General features: G+C 40.1%; 1 protein-coding gene across 1 annotated transcript; it reads left to right on the top strand.

Annotated features, from left to right (window-relative positions):
* The first annotated feature begins 989 nt into the window (after window positions 1–989).
* On the top strand, window positions 990–9,477 carry LOC127548876 (vomeronasal type-2 receptor 26-like). The gene is made up of 4 exons (XM_051976521.1): window positions 990–1,031; window positions 5,453–5,593; window positions 6,527–6,650; window positions 8,486–9,477. Exons 1-4 carry the CDS (start codon window positions 990–992, stop codon window positions 9,412–9,414), a joined length of 1,236 nt encoding a protein of 411 aa, XP_051832481.1. The 3' UTR covers window positions 9,415–9,477.
* The last annotated feature ends 10,590 nt before the right edge of the window (window positions 9,478–20,067 follow it).

Raw genomic sequence — 20,067 nt, 5'->3', positions numbered from 1 at the left:
CAATGATCCTTAGATTATATCTCCTAGATGTATTTTCCAGGCCAGTTGTTTTCCCAAGTAGGTACTTTAATTTTTCTGTTTTTTCTTTTTCTTTTTCTTTTTCTTTCTTTTTCTTTTTTTTTTGTATTGCTTGATTAATTCTTGATGTCTCATCGAGTCATTCATTTTCATTTGTTCAATTTTGATTTTTAGTGAATTATTTTCTTCATTTATTTTTTTTACTCCCTTTTCTATTTGTCCAGTTGAGTTTTTAACTGAATTGTTAATGGAATTTTTTTCCATTTCACAAATTCTGTTTTTTAAGGAGTTATTTTCATTTTCCACTTCACAAATTCTGTTTTCCTGAGAGTATTTACCTTTTCTATTTCACAAATTCTGTTTTTTTCAGGGAATTTTTCCCCCCCACTTTATCAAATCTATCTTTTAATGAGTTATATGCCTTTTTCAACCCTCCTTGCAAAGTTTTCCTTTCCTTTCCTCATTTTTCTTCTAGCTCTCTTTTGAGATACTTTTTAATTTCTTCTAAGAGAGCCTTGCATGATGGGGATCAGGTTATATCACCCTTTGGGACTTCAACTGGAGACAATCTGCTTTTAGTCTCCTCAGGATTTGAAAACAGTTCCTCTCTTTCACCATAAAAGCTATCTATAGTTAGAGTTGGCTTTGCCTTTTTACGTGTGTGTGTGTGTGTGTGTACATATATATATCTTTTTTAAACTTTTTTTAAAAGTTGGGATCTGCTTTTAGGGCAAGGGAAGTTTACCAAGCTTTCTCTATAGGTACCAGTGGAGAGACAGCAGCTGTGCTGGGATTGTGCTGATTCATTCTCGGTGCTGGGTGGGTATGGCCAGGACCTGGGGTTCCTGCTTTACCTTTTGTGTTTGTGTTGGAATTTTTATAACTTTTCTGCTGATCCACTGGCTTGCAGCCAGGGCAGATTAACCAACACTGTGGTAGAGTTCCACCTCCCCCAATAGATTCTCCACAGCATGGAGTCTGCATCATCTCATGGAGACCGCACACCACCCCAGGTCTGCACATTTTGCACTGGCATCCTGTGCCTGGCTTCCCTCCATGCCAGACCAAAACAGACCTTTTCTGGTGATCTTCAAAATTATCTTCTGCTGTTAGTTTGTTGCACTCCCAATATTCATGAATTCTGCCATTCTAGAACAAATTCAGAGGCTGATTTTGGTAATTAGTTGAAGGTCCAAGGAGAAGTTCAGAAAGAAGTGTGTATCTTTTCCACCATCTTGGTTCCACCCACCCCCACCAAGTTCTTTCTAAATGCTCTTTTGACTCTCATGAGAGGGAGGTTGCTTGGTCTCTCAGGAAAGGTCTCTAAGTCCTTTCTATGCCTCACACAATTTTCCCCACCTAAACATATTCCTTCCTATTTCTATTCCCTTTTGAAAGACAGTAACAGCCTCCTTTCACTAGCACAAATGGCTATAGAAGCTAGTGCTTTATCTTTGTAGATAGCAAAACTAGATGCTCTTTTTGTTATTTATTTTATTCCTGAAAGCATTTCTCTACACAACCAGGGGTTAACATGAAATGGCTACTCATAGGTTTGATCCCAACATTTTATCTACAGGGGCAGTTTTAAGGCACTCTATTTCTCTGATCTGGGCTACATGGCATTAGGTAGCCTCATGACCCTCTGCTCTTAAGAGTTCATCATATCATTGATAGAATTAACTCACATCTCCAGTCCAATTTAGCTCTGATCTAGTTCAGAAGCTCTGAAGTCAATGACCTAAAACTCTCCCAAATAGCAATGACCATAGGCATGTGCTCTGGTACCCAGCAATATCTTCTTGTCAACTTTTGGATTTTGCTCCTAGTTATGCTTTCTGGGTCATGTAGATATGTTATTAATATTCTTCTATATGGCCTCCATTTAGACACTGAAAGACCATCACTATGCCTTTCTCTTTTAGGATAAATATCTAGTTCAATTATTTTTTGTTTTAAGATATTTGTCATGTTAATTATATACTGACAATTTTCTTTCTAATGTATCTCTTTTATTTCAGCTCACAATTGTTGGTGGTTGTTATTGTTGTTTTTTTAATCTCTACATAGCAAGACAAATTTACTTTGACCAACCCTATTTTAGGTACATTCCTTCCCTAAATATATGTCCCTTTACCTTTTGAAAAAACATTTTTTGGCCCAAGTTATAGGTAAACCCTTTTTAAAAATTCATATTTAAAATGTTGATTTCCAGAATCTTTTCCTTTTGCTCTACCCAAATCACAACTCCACAATGAAAGACTCATGTGAAATTATGTAAAATTGTTCTGTAAAAATCATTTTGCAAATGAAAATAAAAATTTTCCTTCTCCACCCCCACCAAAAAAAAAAAAAACCAACAACAAAAAAATCCAAAGAAAATTCAAGAAAAATTAAAAAATAGTCAAACAAAGTGGGCTATCTTATAATCTAATGCTCCAATCTGTATTTAAACACAGTTATTTTTTCTAGCTATGGGTGGTATTTTTTTCCACATAAATACTTCAGATTACCCTTCCTTCATTATACTGTTGACAATAGTCATTGGCACCTGATTCACTACAGTATTGCTATTATTCTATACAAAGTATGTTTCGCTTTAAATGATCTAATGAATACCTTTCCAAGTTTTTCTGAAAACATTGTGCTCATCATTTTCATAGACAAATAATATTCTGCCATAATGACATAATACAGTTCATTCAACCACTCCCCACTTTATGGGCATCTCTTTAATTTGTAACTATTTAGAATCACTTTCCTTTTAAAAAAATTTGGGGGAATATGTGTGGTTGTTATTGTAAGGTAAAAGGAATGAGTGAGTATGTAGACCTTTGGACATAATTCCTGATTGTTTTACAGAATGGATGAACCTGTTTACGATTCGATCAACAATGCATTAATGTCTCATTTTCCCACTTTTCATCCAACATGTATCATATTAACTTTCTGGAACATTAACCAATTTAATGGGTATGTGGTTGCACCTCAACATTGTTTTAATATGCATTTCCTCAATCAATAGTGAGTCAGAGTGTGTGGGTGTGGTTTTTTCCCCCTTATGGCTGTAAATGGTCTCATTACTTCATATGAAAATTTCATATCTTGTGATGATTTATCAACTGGGGCCATGGCTATATTTTTTTTCTTCATAAATTTGACTCAGTTCCTTATACAGTTGAGAAGTGAGGTCTGCATCTGAGAAGTTTGCTTCAAAATTCTTTTCCAATTACTCTTATTCTATTCTCTCTTTTCTTTCATATCACTCATCAAAATTGCTTCTTATGCCCTACTCCCCAGTAAGTTTTCCTTTCTTTTATTCTACCCTCTCCTCATATCACCATCTCTTCCTGCTTTCATCATGATAATATAGATTTGATACCTAAGTGAATATGTGTATTATTTCTTTGTTGAAGTAATTCTGATGAGAGGAAGGTTCACTTATTTCCTCTGTTTTCCAATCTACTCCAATGAAATAGCTTTTTCCTTGCTTATTTTATGGCAGATAAATTTTTATTTCTTCATATCCCTTTTTCCAAATGTTTTCATTTCTCCCACCTTAAGTTTGTTTTGTAAATGTTGAAATTTCAAATACAACACAATCTGCATTCTCTGTCATATACTTCTTCTAACTGGGTTAATAATAAGAATGTTCTATTTTTATTATTTCTTATTTTTTTAATATTATCACAGTTACAATAAAACAAAGTTTTTTTTAAAATATTTTTTCAAAACATTTGAGTTCCTTATTCTACCCTTTATCCCCACCTCTACCACCCATTTAAAAAGTGAAGCTATGCAAAAAATGTCCATATAATTCATGTTCATTCATATGTTCATGAACATATACTTCATGGTTAAGAAAACATAACTCTCCCAACCCCTCCCAAAAAAACCCTCAAGCAAAATAAAGTTAGCCAGACACAGAAAGAAGTGGGAGAAAGAGGAAAGGAGGGAGGGAGGAAGGAAGGAAGGAAGGAAGGAAGGAAGGAAGGAAGGAAGGAAGGAAGGAAGGAAGAAGGAAGGAAGGAAGGAAGGAGGAAGGAAGGAAGAAGGAAGGAAGAAGGAAGGAAGGGAGGGAGGAAGGAAGGAAGGAAGGAAGGGAGGGAGGAAGGAAGGAAGGAAGGAAGGAAGCAGAGTATGATTCAATGTGTATTCAGACATAATCACTTTCTTCTCTAGGTGTGGATAGGATTTTTCATTCTCAAGTCCTTCAAGTCATTGTAGTGTTGAAAACAGCAAAATCATTTATAACTGGTCATCCCAGAACATTGCTATTACTTTGTGTACAGTATATTTCATTTTGCTTGACCTTATGGAGGACTTTAAAAGAGTTTTCTTTTCTTTTTTTTCCCCCGAGGCAATTGGGATTAAATGACTTACCTAGGGTCACACAACTAGGAAGTGTAAAGAGCAGATTTGAACTGCAGTCTTCCTGAATTCAAGGCTGATGCTCTATCCACTGTACCATCAAGCTGCCCTGGTATTCATGCCTAATAATGATATTGTTGATGATATAGAATAAGGTTCAAGCATTCCCCTTTCTTCCCTCTCTTCCCCTCCACTATAAAAGCTTTATATCCACATTTAGAATGGCAGATAATTAAAACTCACTCTGTTTATATATATTCCTTCAAACATCTATAAAAACGAGAAAGCTCCAATAAGTTACAAGTATCATCCTCCCATGTAGAAATATAAATTGATAAACCTAATTAAGTCCCTTATGATATCACTTTCTTGATTACCACTTTATGCTTCTCCTGAGTGCAGAATATGAAAATCACATTTTCCATTCAGCTCTGGTCTTTTCATCATTATTGTTTGAAAATCCTCTTTTTTACTGAATATCCATCTTTTCCTATAAAGAATTATGCTCTGTTTTACTGGGTAGCTAATTCTTGGTTATAATCCTGTTGCTCTATGGGAATATTGTATTCCAAGGACTCTGGTTCTTTAATGTAGGAGCTGCTAAATTGTGTGTTATCTTGATTCTGGCTCCACTATATTTAAACTCTCATTCTGGATGCTTGCAGTATTTTCTCCTTGATTCGGGAGTTCTGGAATTTGGCTATAATATTTTGGGGACTTTTTATTTGGGAATCTCTTTCAGGAGGTGATCGGTGGATTCATTGGAATTTGTTGATAGATTATAATTTTAGGGAAAAAAATTGAAGATGAAATTCAATACATTAAGAGCATTATACTTGGGCTGCTTTGTCAAACCAAGGAAAGGAGACAATCAATGGTGAGATAATCAATAAATAAACATTTGTTAAGTGCTTACTTTGGGGCTTCAGAGATTCATTCCTATGCATCCCAATCGAAAGCCAGATTTTCTCCCACCACAAAACTCCAAAAGATATTGAAAGGGACCCTTCCCTCAGTGGATGATGAGCATTTCTCACTGATGAGCATTTCTCTTCCCTGTCAGCTGAACTCCTACCTGAAGAACACCCAGTTTAAGAACAGAGCTGGTGACCAGGTGTTTGTGGATGAGAATAGACGCCCTGAAGCTCAGTATGCCCTTATGAACTACGTGTTCTTGAATAAAGATGCTGATATTCTTCGGAATGTGGGGCATTTTATCCCAGGGGCTCCTACTACTCAAGAATTTATAATCTGTGAAGATGCTATAATTTGGGCCGAATGGGGTTCAAAGGTCAGGTACATTTTAAATGTTAACTTTATGCTTCTAATCATAGGAAGAATTGTTACTTTATTTGTGTACTCAGGTGTTAAAGTCCAAATCCTTTATGGTCTCCTTCAAAGTCTTGTCTCCTTTCCTGGGGCCAGGTTAGTTTTTTTAGAGGCCTTTCTCTTTCCTTGGTTCCAAGAGTTTAAACTCCCGTTTGCCTTCTTTGGCTTCCGAATCTTCCCAACTGACTCCTAGCTGAGCTCGGAGAGCTTCTAGTGTGTTTGTCTTTCTGACCCTGAGAGCTTCTTCTCCTTATATGTTGTACATTGATGTACACCAATCATTATATCACTAGGAAACCATTATTTGTTGTAGGATTAAATCAATGCTAAACTAGATTTAACCATTGTCTCCTCAATTCCACTTAGTACCTTGTTTCAAGTTCTGGCCCATAACATCTCCTTGTAGGATTAAATCAATCATACTGAACCATGCTAAATGAGATAACTATTATGTTTATCAATTCCACTGACTTAACATCTTGTTTCAAGTTCTGGCCCATAACACTCCAAATAGGTAAGTACTTCTTTTCTGGAAAACATTATAACCATTCCCATTTTAAAATTTAGTAAACTGAAGCATACAGAGAAAAAGTGACTTACGTAGGGCCACGTAGCTATTATTAGTTGCTAGTTTTTAATTCAAGTCTTCCTGACTCAAGCTCACACTTCTATCTAGATTCCTACTTATTTGTCGGTGAGAGTATTTGTAAAAGCAAGGCTTGCATAGACAATAAGCTTTCTTATTCTTCTACAAATGTCAGGAGTTCTCATTTAAAAATGTGTATCCACTCTCTCATCACTATCGTAGGTTCCCTCTGCAGTCTGCAGCGACAGTTGTCAGGCTGGATTCAGGAAGTCCCCTTTGGAGGGGAAGGCTCCCTGTTGTTTCAACTGCTCCCCATGCTCAGAAGGGGAGATTTCCAGTCAGATGGGTGAGTTTCTGCAGAGAACTCTCTTCTCATGACCATTGATAGAGAAAATCACAAGAGATTATTCTCGTACTAGTACGTAAAAATCCAGAAATATCAAAATCTCAATAATAGATTGTGAACAATGAAGACCAGAGGAATCTCTAGAAATAAGTCGCCAGGACATGGAAAATTTTATCCCACTATGTACTGAAAAAACATGATCTTGAAGAACTGCTGTCCATTTTGGAATAATGTTTGGTTTGATATAAGGACTAGACATTTACAAAATGTAGATCAAAGAGTAAATTGGTTTTACATGTAATAGGTATAAATCTCTTAGGACAATTGGGAATGAAGTTAAGGATTTAAGGCAAGTGATAGACATCACTGCCTGGGTAGAACTGGAACAGTACTCTTTAAAGAGTCTGAATGTAATGCTGGAGAAACTGAGCAAGATAGAGATTAGAGAGTATTCAATAGTTTATTAAATGGAGACATATACTGCGACCAAATGGATCCATGATTTGGTCCCAGGACTGAATGAGACTATCATCTCAAAGAATCCAGCAGTGAATATTAGATACAAGATTATTTTATAGGGTTACAAGAAGGATGACATAATGGGGGAGGTACCTGGATGGGGAAGACCTAATGGGGGGAGGAACCTACGATGACATAATGGAGGGAGGTCCTGGAGAGGCCCCTTTTATTCTAATGATGTCAAAAATGGAAAAAAGACCTTTATCCCAGCAAACCTTAAGAGGGAATGATTATAGCCTAATGTCTAAGAGATAAGACCTTTATCCTAACATTAAGATGGAATGGTTATATCCTGAGGCAGAGTAACTGAATAGAACAATTAGGGAAACTGGGTCAGGACATTAAAGCACAATATGAACAAAGAGCAATTTCTATGTCTGTGCTACAGGTTGCCCCATATCCAGATACTTCATTCCTAATCCTGGTTCTGGCTCACAAACTCCTCCCCCCCACCCCACCAGCTTTACCTAGCCTCTGGAAACTCCTAAAATAATCCCCACCTTCAATTCACTTGGAGATCGATGTTTAGTTTTGGCTAAAAATAATGACCACCCATAACTGACCTGGAAATTACTCCCTCGATTCATTTGGAAATCACACCTTAGCCTTGAGTCACAGAAAACTAAATAAAGTTCAATTCTGGGTCCCAAAATACAGCTATCTTCCTAATCAGGATTTAGCCCACTGACAACTGCTCAGGGTAAATAAACCCTTTTTGCCAAACATCAGCTTGGAAACTGGGACAGGGAATTCTTTGGCAAAACTAGTGACACAGCCTTGGGCACCCCCAAATGCCATTGGGCTATCTCATCCCTCAATAAAGACTTCCATTCCCATGGAGAAGAAAACAATTTACACAGCATATGTACCAAAAATATGCCTAAAATGCATGTGAATTTGGTTGTGGAAAAGTGCAAACTAAGAACTGGAAGGATTAATGCAGGCAAATCTCTAACTAGAGTTGTTGCACAACACACACAAAGAAGTCATCTTGACATTGGATATCGAAGGACTCCACAGTGTAATCTTTCTATATTATATGATAAGATTGAGAGGAAATTGAATGAAAGAAATTAGATTAAGAGGAAGTTAAGTAAAGGAAAGATAGTGAATCCACAGGCTTCAAGTCCAAGCAGTGAAAAAGGGCAATTACAGAGTTGTTCTAGCCTTGCATGCCATGTTACTTACCAATGACTGTTTCTTAGTAAAGAGGGAACATAGTTTAGTATCCTATAGAAACAGAAAAAATTGGGCAGTTCTCATGATTATTTACTACTCTGGGAATGAGGAGACAAACCCTTGTTTGTCTCCTGCAGATACAGAGCAGTGCAAGAAGTGCCCAGAGGATGAATATCCCCATGAGCAGAGAGATCGCTGCCTCCCCAAGACTGTGACCTTCCTGGGTGTGAAAGAAACTTGGGGGAAGGCCTTGGCTTTTGTGGCTGTTTTGTTTTCATTTCTGACTCTCCTGGTCCTATGGGTCTTTGTGAAGTTCCAAGACACTCCCATAGTCCAAGCCAATAACAGGAACCTCAGCTACCTGCTCCTCACCTCCCTTTCCTCCTGCTTCCTCTGCTCCTTGCTCTTCCTGGGCCGTCCCACCGCTGCTTCCTGCCTTCTCCGACAAACAATATTTGCAGTTGTGTTCACGGTGGCTGTTTCCTCCATTTTGGCCAAAACCATCATAGTGGTTCTGGCTTTCAGGGTGACAGGGCCAGGGAGCAGGATGCGGATGTTCCTTCATCCCAGAGTGCCCTACTGTGTGGTTCTCATCTGCTCCGGAATCCAAGGGCTTTTATGTGCCATCTGGTTGGGGACCCATCCCCCCTTTCCAGAGGCAGACACACGCTCTGAATCCAGGCACATCATCCTCACATGTAACGAGGGCTCCACCTTTGCATTTTACTGTGTCCTGGGCTACATGGGCTTTCTGGCCCTGGGCAGCTTCACCATAGCCTTCCTGGCCAGGAACCTACCCAATGCTTTCAACGAAACCAAGTTCATCACTTTCAGCATGCTGGTGTTTTGCAGCGTCTGGGTCTCTTTCCTCCCCACATATCAGAGCTCCAAAGGAAAAGCCGTGATGATCGTGGAGATCTTCTCCATCTTGGCCTCCAGTGCCGGGTTACTGGGCTGCATTTTTATTCCCAAATGCTATGTGATCCTCCTGACATCATGGGAAAATATCCCAAATCAGATCAACACTCAAAGGGGTTCAAGAAGCAGGAAGTTTTCTTTTTCTTAATTTAATATGTTTATTTTCCCCAGTTACATGTTATTAAATAAAAAGCCAGTAGCTTACCTTGGAGTGGGGAGAGGCTCGTGTTTGTATCTCCCTACTTAAATGGTATGTTGCTTTTTAAAAGTATTGGGTAATTTGTAAACTATATTATGGGTTTTATGAAATTTGGTTCAAAATTAATGGTGAATCTTGAAGTTTAAATTTAAAAAAAAAGGTGATTTAAAGACAAGGGAAAAGAGATTACTTTACAAAAGCAATTAATAGTTTAAATAGAACATCTAGTCAGAAGGATTTCAGAGACTATTTGAGCAAGTAGGTCTTGGGAGAAGACAGACAGAGAGAATGAAGGTGATTTAAGAAGGATTGATTAGCAGCAAATGATTTCAAGAAAAAATCAGTGGGAAAAAGAAGGAACTGTTTGGAAAGGGTAGTCACAGAGAGATGGCTGTGAGATGGGATGTGTTTTTGCAGGGAGGGAGAACAGCAGAGCAGCAGTGGAAAGCTGCAGCTGCTTTTGGCTGAAGAAAACAAAGGGTGATTTAAAGGGACATGCTGCTCTTGCAAGATGTTAATTGATTGAATATTTGTTTCTTTAGCTACATAATGGTTATGAATATTAAAGAATATGATCAGAAATGTGATCTATAGTTTGAAAGAGTTATTTCCAAAAAGTTTAATTGATGTTTTCAAGAACTTTTCAGATTCTTTTATGTGAAAATAGGAAGTTTTAATTGACTGTGTTGATGCCAATTATCTTAAAGGAACTCCAAGAATAATAGTTTTTGCCTCTGTCCTTTTGAAGATGTTTTTGTTGTGAACAATATGTAGTTTGGGATTTTTCTGTATATTGGGTATTTTAAAAGCAAAATGATTGGTATAATATTCAACTTATTCAAGATTCAGCATCTATTTGGGTCTGTAAGAATTGTGTGAATTTTCTGGGATAAATTTCTTACTGTTACTGAGATAAGGTCATGGTAAATGTCTGGGATTTATCTGAAACTTTGGAGATAAAATTCTTTGGACTTATAATTAATGCTATTTGGGAGTTTTAAAGCTCCACTCTTTGATGTGCTGAAGGTGGAGTTTTAACTGTTTATATTATGTTATAGTCATGTCCCTGAATTTTTTTTCCTCCTGTGACTGATTTCTATGATCAGAGCAATAGTTAATAAGAACTGTTAATGCAATTCCAATACGTCATACCTTGCTGTTTCCAATCTCATTATATGTAATCAATGTATTCTAAATACTTACGCAAATGAGTATTTACCCTGGTCATCTGTCTGTTACTGGATATTTGTATCTGTGGATAGTCAGGTTTTTAAAAAATGTTTCTAAATAATGAGAGGACAATTAGCACAGTGTTTTGTGAAACCTAACTGCGATTTATTGGGACTATAGCCATCATTTCCCAATGAAACATGAATATGGATTTCTGGTTTTATGAAATCAGGTATCTAATATTGTTAAAGGAACTTAGTGAAATCTAAATCAAGGAATTTCCAGTATGATGGAGGTGAGTTGTAGGCATCCTACCAATAACTAAAGACTTCCAAGAATATGACCTTCTAACCATAAAGCCTCCGGAAGTCTCTGGGAAGATGGTGGAGTGGATTGGTAAATTTCTAGCTCTTCAGATTTCCCCCGCAAACATAACAAATTTATATCTCAGGAAGAACATAGAATTGTGAAAGATCAGGAAGACTTGGGGCACAAGAGAGGTCTTTCTGGTACAACTCGAGAAGATGAAAGAAAGACCTCAAAGCAGCATTAACAGTGTGAAAGGGAAACACCTCCCTTTCCTTTTCCATGGAATATTATGTAATTTCATAATTCCTGTGGAATACCTGAACACTGTGACAAAAAAAAAAAAAAAAAAAGGGAGTTGAAAAATGCACGAAATCACCCAAGAAAATTGTTCTGGACTGATAGATCATGAGGGAAAAGTAAAATAGAGAAAGTCCACCAATCACAACCTCAAAATGGTCCTTTGTAGAAAACACAATGGAATATTAGTGCTAAATTTTGAAATCCCCACATCAAAGAGAAAATTTTTGCAAGAAAGAAGAAAAAAGAAACAATTCAAATATCCTGGAGCTACACCTGAATTGTACAGAACTTGTCAGAAGCCACCATATAAAAAAAAAAAAATCCTCCTGGAAGCATATGTAATGGCAATCAAAATAACTAGGCTTTTGGCCAAAAATGTCATGTCCTGTGATGACTGCGTATTTAAAATCAGCCAGAATCATGAATTCAGGTTAAGTGAAAAATCTTCAATCTTTATTATTTTTGAGATGAAGGAGGATTGCGATAGCACTATGGGCAGCTGCGACAGGAAGCCAGCCAGCAGAGGTGAAGGGGGATTGCAGGTGAAGGGGGGTTGCGATAGGAATGCGAGCAGCTGTGTCAGGAAATCAGCCAGCAGTCTCTCCTTTCCCTTCCCTTCCCACTCCCCTGCCTCCACCCACCAAAATCATCATTTCCTATACAACACTTCAGGACTTGCACAAAGAGTGGGTGGGGGCCATTCTTTCTCCAAGCTTAAATAGAGTATGGTCCAATTACTATTTAGCCTCATGTGCTTGGGACCTCAGTGCATCAACTGAAGCCTCAGCCCATTACAATGTCCAGCAAAATTATCCATAATATTCCATGGGAAAAAGAACATTCAACAAAGTTGCAGACTTTCAGGTCTTTTTGTTAAAAAAACCAGAACTCAGTAGACAATTTAACATATGAGAGGAGATATCCAAGACCGATTTTAAGGAGCTCAATGCAGACAAATTGGTTTATATTTTCATTTTTTTGGTACGTGTGTTATTTCATTTTTTACAAGGCAATAAGAGTTAAGTGACTTCCCCAGGATTATACAGCTATGAAGTGTCAAGTATCTGAGGCCAGATTTGAACTCAGGTCCTCCTAACTTCAGGGCCAGTTCTTCATCCCCTGGGCCATCTAGCTGCTTCCAGATGTGGATACTTTCTATATAGGTAAGTATGCCATATAGTTATGACTGACATCAGAAATGGGGTAGTTCAAAAGAAAGACATACAAGCTCGAGCCCAGAACCAGAAGATCCAGGCCCTACTGGACCTCACCAGGCAGTGGGTTCAAGTATTGCACAATCATGTGAGCTCTTATACCCTTATGTGGGCCCTGCCCCCTCCTCTCCCCTCCCCTCCCCCCCATTGTGCTCCCGCCCTGGCGGCCTCCAGGCCTCCATCTGGACTCTTCCTTCTGCCTCCTCTGGGGCCAGTCCCTGCTGGACCTCGCCAGGATTTGTCCAGGAGCCTCTTGGGACTCTTGCTGTTGTTTCTCTCAGGCTTTTTGGACTTTTGCTTTTATTTTTTTCTTTTCAGGCAAAAAAAGACTTCATCCATGCTCCTATTTGCAGCCTCTCTGGCTACCAGTTTCCCCCCATCTGCACCATCCCGTTCAGCAGCCTCCTCTCCCCTCCAGGGGCTTTGTGTTGCTTTTTTTTTTCTTGGCAAGAAATCATATTCCCCCGACAGAGAACCTGCGTCCATAGCCAGGTCACTAGTGGCTCCCCCTCCTGCTCTGAGCCTGTGCATTTGCTTTCTGAGGGGTCCTGGAGGACCTGGCCTGTAGTGTTGGTGGGAGCGCTGCTTGGAAGGGCCTCCCATTCAGTGTCCCCAAGACCAGACTTGGGAGAGGGGTCTCTGTGTCACTCATATTGACCCTTGTCCTCATCTAGCATGTCATCCCAAGCATTTCCTGAGCAGTGAGAAAGTGGTGGGTGGGTGGGTGGGTGGGTGGGGGGCGGGAGGATAGAAACCTTAAATTTTAGACTTGGTCTGCCCTGGCTGCTGGCTTTCAGGAGAAGTGGGGGGTGGGGAGGTCAGGTTGTGAGTGTTCTTGGGAGACACTCCCCGGCTGCAGGTCAGGTGGGCTCTGCTCTGTCTCCTGGGAGCTTTTTGAGTTGACATCTCTGTACCCCCTTGGGAATGCTGGTAAAAGGGGTTCCTGTTTCACTTGAATGTATTAAGCATTGTAAAGCTGCTTGAATTGGGGTGGGGGATTCATTTTGAAGGCACTTCCCTCATCCTCTCATCCACAGTTGCCAACCTATTTTTCTTAAGTTCTAGGATTTGTTTCAAATAATAGTTGTTGATTTGTTTATAAGTGTGCTGCTGGTGATTTCTCGGGGGCTTCCTGAGAGTTGAGGTGGGAATAACACGAGTGCCGTGTGGCCTGGTGGAGAGAGAGCTGGGTTTGGGAGTCAGGAAGGGCATAAGATTGTGTTTGGGGAGGAGAGGTTTAGATGGCCTCTCAGTCACCTCCCAGCTGTGAATCAGAACCTTTCTGTCCAGTGTGGAGCCTCTGCTGTCCAGTAAGAAAGAGACTTCTTTTTTCTAAAAATCTTTCCACACTAGTTACATTCATAAGGTTTTCCTCTAGTGTGGATTCCATGATGTCTAGCAAGAGTTCCCTTATGTCTAAAAATCTTTCTACATGGGATATATTTATATAGTTTCTCTCCAGTGTGGATTCTCTGGTGTAAAGTTAGAGATTAATTTTTGAGAAAGCCTTTGCACATTGGTTATATTCATAAGGTTTTTCTCCTGAGTGAATTTACTGATGTACAATAAGAGTTCCCTTATGTCTAAAAATTTTATGAAATCAGTCACATTCCTAAGGTTTTTCTACAGTATTAATTCTCCTATATCCTGTAAGTGCTCCTCTTTGCCTAAAAATCTTTCCACATAGCTTCTATTTATAAGGCTTTTCTGCAGTGTAGATCTTGTGTCATGTCAAGCAAGATTATTTTTATTTTTATTTTTTTGTCCTTCATTCTCTCTTTTTTTAAATTTTAATATCTTTTTATTGATAGAACGCATGCCAGGGTAATTTTTTACAGCATTATCCCTTGCATTCATTTCTGTTCCGATTTTCCCCCTCCCTCCCTCCACCCCTTCCCCCAGATGGCAAGCAGTCCTTTACATGTTGAATAGGTTACAGTATATCCTGGATACAATATATTTGTGCAGAACCGGACAGTTTTTTTGTTGCACAGGGAGAATTGAATTCAGAAGGTAGAAATAACCCGGGAAGAAAAACAAAAATGCAAGCAGTTTATATTCATTTCCCAGTGTTCTTTCTCTGGGTGTAGCTGCTTCTGTCCATCTTTGATCAATTAAGGCTCTCTTTATCGAAGAGATCCACTTCCAGCAAGATTATTTTTTAAAAAGCTTTCCATATCCCTTATATTCATATGTTTCTCTCCTGTGTGGATTCTTGGAGGTCCAGTGTGTGAGTCCTTTTTTTTATAAAAGTCTTTCTACATTAGTTACATTTATAAAGTTTTTCTCCTGTATGGAAAAGCCCTATGCTGCCACTTGAAAAAAGATTAATTAATGAAATGAAAAATGACATTTCTCAGTTGCCATCTTGGCACTTTCTCCTCCCTTCTTCTCACTGTCACTATAGTAGGTAGGGCTTATGCAATCGTTAATTCATGACGATAAGGATTATATTCAGGAGCTCCCAATAGCAGCTCCCCTGGTACCCCTGAGAAAATGGCCCTCCTTCCCCATCAGGTCTTCCCCCACCCTTCCGATCCCCATGGCTGCTGCAGGCACCCTCTGCCTGTTCCCCCAGAAGAGAGAGAAATGGATTCCTGAGAAATAACCAGCTTGTGGGAGTGCCTCTTCCTGCTCCACCCTCCCACTTTCTCTTGAGTACTACAGAGTCTAATATCCCCTGATAAGCAGGAATGGCTGGATTTCCACATGTGTCTTTGTCCTTTCCCACATGGATCTTTGTCAGGAGATCACATTGTGTCTCCTCCAACCTGTTCTTTTCACTTTTCCTTTGTGTGGCCATCCTTCCTGCTCTCACGCCATCAACTTCAGCCCAACATCTGTGTCATCGTCCACTCCTCATCCTCCCCCAGCTGACATTTCCAATCGGCAGCAATTCTTGGTTCTTCTCCTTCACATCTCTCTTGTCTGTCACCTTGATGCTCAAGTAGCCGTTCTCCTGCCCCCAGCCCTCCTTCTGGAACGTTGCAGGAGTGGGTTCTTGGTCTTCCTGCTGCTAAGCTCTTCCCTCCATTCCATTGTCTATGCCCTGAAGCTGCAATGAGATGCCCAAAGTTCCAAGCTGCCCATGTCAGTGCCTGGTTCAGGAAATCCTCGTGGTTCCTCCCTGACCAACATCCAATATTAGAATTTCCATGTTGATCTCCTTCCTTCAGGATTTCAAATTTGGACTAAGCTTCATAATAGGTACCATTCTTATCAGGGATACATGCACACACACACACACACACACACCCACACACACACATATAATTTATAAATAAGCACACACAGTAGAGGTTCAAAAATGTTTTAGTGATAGAGGTGAGTGTGATCAAAAGAAGTTAGGAGACGACTTCCTTTGAGATCATCTATTATATCCTCCTCCTCACTTTATAGATGAGAAAATGGAGACCCAAGAAGGTTAACTTTATTTTTATTTTTTTAATATTTTATTTTATTTAATAATAGCTTTATATTGACAGAATCCATGCCAGGGTAATTTTTTACAGCATTATCCCTTGCACTCATTTCTGTTCCGATTTTTCCCCTCCCTCCCTCCACCCCCTCCCCTAGATGGCAAGCAGTCCTATATATGTTAGATATGTTGCAGTATATCCTAGATACAATATACGTGTGCAGAACTGAACAGTTCTCTTGTTGCACAGGGAGAATTGGATTCAGAAGGTAAAGGTTAACTTTATTTACCCAAGATCACTCAGGTAATTGGCAGCAGAGTTAGGATCCTGACTCAGGTCCTCGGGTCCCAAAGCCAGTATTTGTTCCACTCTAACAATCAGAAAGTTGTTAAAATGTTTTAGTGAAATTGTGACCCAGTTGGGGTTTTCTTGGCAAAGATACCAGAGCAATTGGCTGTTTCCTTCTCTGGCTCATTTCACAGAAGAGGAAATGGGATTAAGTGACTTATCCAAAGTAACCCAGCTAGTGAGTGTCTGAGATCAGATTTGGACTGATGAACATGAGTCTTCTCTGTTCCAAACCTAATGCTCAGTACTGTTTTCCCTCTATCCAGAATACTCTATCTGCTGTTCCACCTACTGTCCAATAACAATAATAACTACAAATAGTGATTAATGTGTGCAAAGCACTTTACAATTATTATCTCATTTAATCTTCACAACTATCCTGGGAGGTAGATGCTATCATTAGCCCCATTTTACAACTGAGGAAACTGAGGTAAATGGGTAAAGGGACTTGCCCCAGGTCACCTTGATAGGTCAGGGACTGGGTTTGAACTCTCTTTGCCATCCCTTTGCTGCCCTAGTTGCTTCTGGTTGTCTCTGTACACCCTGAGGTGTGAAACCTTGTGTTTCCATAGAAATATACAAAGGAGAGAAATATCCTGTGAAGAGAGCATCCTTTTGTAAATCTTAGAACTCGAATTTAGAATTAAATCCTGACTAAAGTGGCTGGGGGTTGTGAAGACAGAAAAGTAGGGGAAAGTTTGTAGCTTAGCTGTGGGTCACATGCTTAATTTCTTTATGAATATTAATTTCTCCTCCCCAGGAGGAGCTTAGGCTCATCTTCATGATCCTGTGATAGATGTAGTGGGAGGGGGAACATATGGAGGGGTAAGTATGTGTGAGATGAAGCAGGAAGGTGTATGTCCTGGAGCAGCCAGCAAGGGGAGGGAGCTTGTGGCCAGGAAGGACAGAGTGCTTGATCCTCCTCGCTCCTGGTGTGCGCCTGTTCTATAAGGGACGCCCGGGCTTTGGAGGGTGTGAAATTAAACAGCCCTTTCCCTTCACCCCTCTCTGAGTCCAGAGGTGTATTTCTTACAGCCTTCGGAAGATAGTTTTGCTTTTTAAAGCTTTTTATTTACAGAGCATCTTCTCCACTTCTTGGGGCCTCAGTACAGGCGGCGGGGGTGGGGTTACCCTAACCCTAAATGTCTCCCGACTCCCGACTCTAACCCTAACATTCACCCTAATCCAAAATGTCCGACTCTAACCCTAAATGCGGGGAAGGGCAGTGATTCTGTAACTTGCAAGGAAGCCCCAGGTGTCGCCGCTAAGAGACTTTTGAGAGGGGAGGAGTCACTCGCGGAACATGGGCTGCTCCAACCCGCCCCGACCTCGCTGTCGAAGTCTTCCATGCTTGTGGGCGCCGTCAGAAGCATTCATTTTCAGCACAGCATTTTTGCTAAGAGGGTTCACTGTGTAGCATTTTGAGAAATATCTAGTGCAAAAAAAGGGCATCAATAGTAAGTGTGCACACAAATGTGCACGTGTCTGAAGTTGGAAAAGTTCGGGTTACAACTAAGACATCATCCAGCTGTGGCCTGAGCCCTTTTTCTTGATTTCTTCCTCAATCCTGGCTCCCTGTGCAAGTTTTTCATTAATATCTAAAGTTACCTTCAGGGGGGGAAGTCTCAACAGAAAGTATGGAATAGTCGGGAGCCAGATGTCAGACCTTGGGGAATTTTGACCTCGAGGAAATAAGGGAAATGAATGAATGAAAAAGCATTTATTAAACACCAAATGTATGCCAAACCCTTTACTAAACACTGGGGATAGATATATATAGAAAACAAAAGAAACCCTTCCCTTAATAGGTTTACATTCCAATGGGAATATTGAAATAAAACATAGTGGAGGAGGAGCCACAGTGGTGCACTTTGGTTACAGAGGAGTAAATGGGGGCAGAATGGAGCAGACTGACCTCTACACCAGAGCAATGGCAGAGTTGATTTAACTGATCATGGTTCCAGGAGTGACAGAGGATTCATAATGGGAGCAGGAGGGAGGAGGAATCTGGGCAGGTGTGAAGCAGAGGAAAAGAAAATAAGGAAAAGGAGAAACATCTCTACTCAACTCAGACGAGAGGAGCAGTAGCTACGTGTGCTCATTGATCTTGCAAGTAAACAAGGAAAAAGGGAAGTTATCAGGTTCTTGCTTCCTGGAGAAGGGAGAAGAAATGAAGACCAACTGGCAAACTACAGCAGCCCCACCTCCTGCTTTTGGTCAAACTGTCGCATGCTTCTAATCACCTGCTAAGACCCAAAGCGGTAACCAATCCCATGCCTTCCCCCCCCCCCCCACCTCGCCTCCCCTTCCCCCCCCCCCCCCCCAGCCTCCTGTTACCTCCCGTCACCAGCTTGCCAGTAGGAATTCCAGATAAAACCTCGAGACTGACAAGAGAAGTCAAACTCTGTTGCTCCTGCCACACACACCCCAAATATTCCTCTCCTGCCAGGAGATACATGGGGGAGCAATGAGCTTTTCTACTGCTTCCTCCCATTCAAAAAGCTAGATTGATTATTTCTAGCTGTTAGGCAAGGAAGGCAGAGCTTGGACATCCTGTAACAAGACAAAAACATGTCTGTATGCAGCTGGTAAGGAGCCAGTGGAGAAAGACTGAAAACGCATGAGACAGGGAATAGGGCTCGAATAAGGGCTACAGCACAAGGGAGAAATTTAATAAAGGCACAGGCAGAGAATGAAGACTTATCAAAGAGAAGGGACTGGATGGCACCGTGGAAAGGCCAGACTGTCAGAGGATTTGGGGTTGAACTCTGACTCATCACTTATTGTGTAACCTTGGAAAAGTCGATGTAAAAACCATCTACCTCAAAGATTCATCAAAATATTCTTTAACTGGCATAACTATCAAGGGATGGGCCTCAGACCTCCTTTGCCCTCAGGTTCCACTCTCCGATTTCTGCCATACTAGAGGGAAAGGGGACCAGCCATGTCTGCTCACTGGGATGCTGGCTCAGGGCTACTTGGATACTTTCAGTCATGGGACAATGACACCGCTTGTCAAGAGACTTTTTAGAAAGTTGTGATAATGGCTTCCAAGACTCTGTGAAGCCTTTGACTATTTGGTTTTAAAATGTTCTTTTGAATAAATGACACTTATACTGCCTTAAAAAAAATTGGGGCAGTTATGTGGTATAGTAGATAGATCACCAACCATGGAGTCAGGAGGACACGAGTTCACATTCACCTTCAGACACTTGATACTTCCTTGTTGTGTGACCAGAGGCAAGACACTTAACCCTGATTGCCTTGCAACACACACAAACACACACAAGAATTTCAACCATCATCCTATAATGCCATGAATTTTTTTTGTTGTTTTTGTTTTTGAAAATAGTAGACATAAGCTTTTGGCCCTATGTCCTCAATCTTAAAAAGATAGTGACTCCCGAGATCCCTTCCTACCTTGATTTAGTGTTAAAACATTTTCCTATATGATAAAAAGGGGAAAGAGAACAGATGGTGATTCTGAACTTATAGAGAAATTGTAGAAGCACTTTCAGGATTCACCAAAATTTTTGAAGCACTTGGGGATTTGTCAAGATTGTTAAGAGAATAACTTGCCACCTGAAGTAAGCATGCAAAGTAGGGAAGAGAGCTGCTTGAGGACTTGAGTAAACAAAAGCACTATAGAGTAACCACTATGGAAAATTTGGGATTTGCCTCGAGTTTTCATTTTACTGTGAGTTTTACTAATTTTAGCTAAGTGTATGCAATGCTTAAAATCCTCCTGAAATTCATGATCTTCAGAAGACTTTATTAGTATTAGAAGATGTCAAATTCCCACATTCATTATACATTCAAAAGATTTCTCTTCAATGTGAACA

Source organism: Antechinus flavipes, chromosome 1 (assembly GCF_016432865.1).
Source record: "Antechinus flavipes isolate AdamAnt ecotype Samford, QLD, Australia chromosome 1, AdamAnt_v2, whole genome shotgun sequence".
NCBI classification, from domain to species: domain Eukaryota; kingdom Metazoa; phylum Chordata; class Mammalia; order Dasyuromorphia; family Dasyuridae; genus Antechinus; species Antechinus flavipes.
The sequence above is the reverse complement of the archived record's forward strand: the minus strand, read 5'-3'. Positions and strand labels throughout refer to the sequence as shown.

Excerpts from the sequence above, each read along its gene's own strand:
- LOC127548876 (XM_051976521.1), top strand. The coding sequence starts at position 990 with ATGGAGTCTGCATCATCTCATGGAGACCGCACACCACCCCAG. Across the intron at positions 1,032-5,452 it reads GAGACCGCACACCACCCCAG|CTGAACTCCTACCTGAAGAA; the intron begins GTCTGCACATTT and ends CTTCCCTGTCAG. Across the intron at positions 6,651-8,485 it reads GGAGATTTCCAGTCAGATGG|ATACAGAGCAGTGCAAGAAG; the intron begins GTGAGTTTCTGC and ends TGTCTCCTGCAG.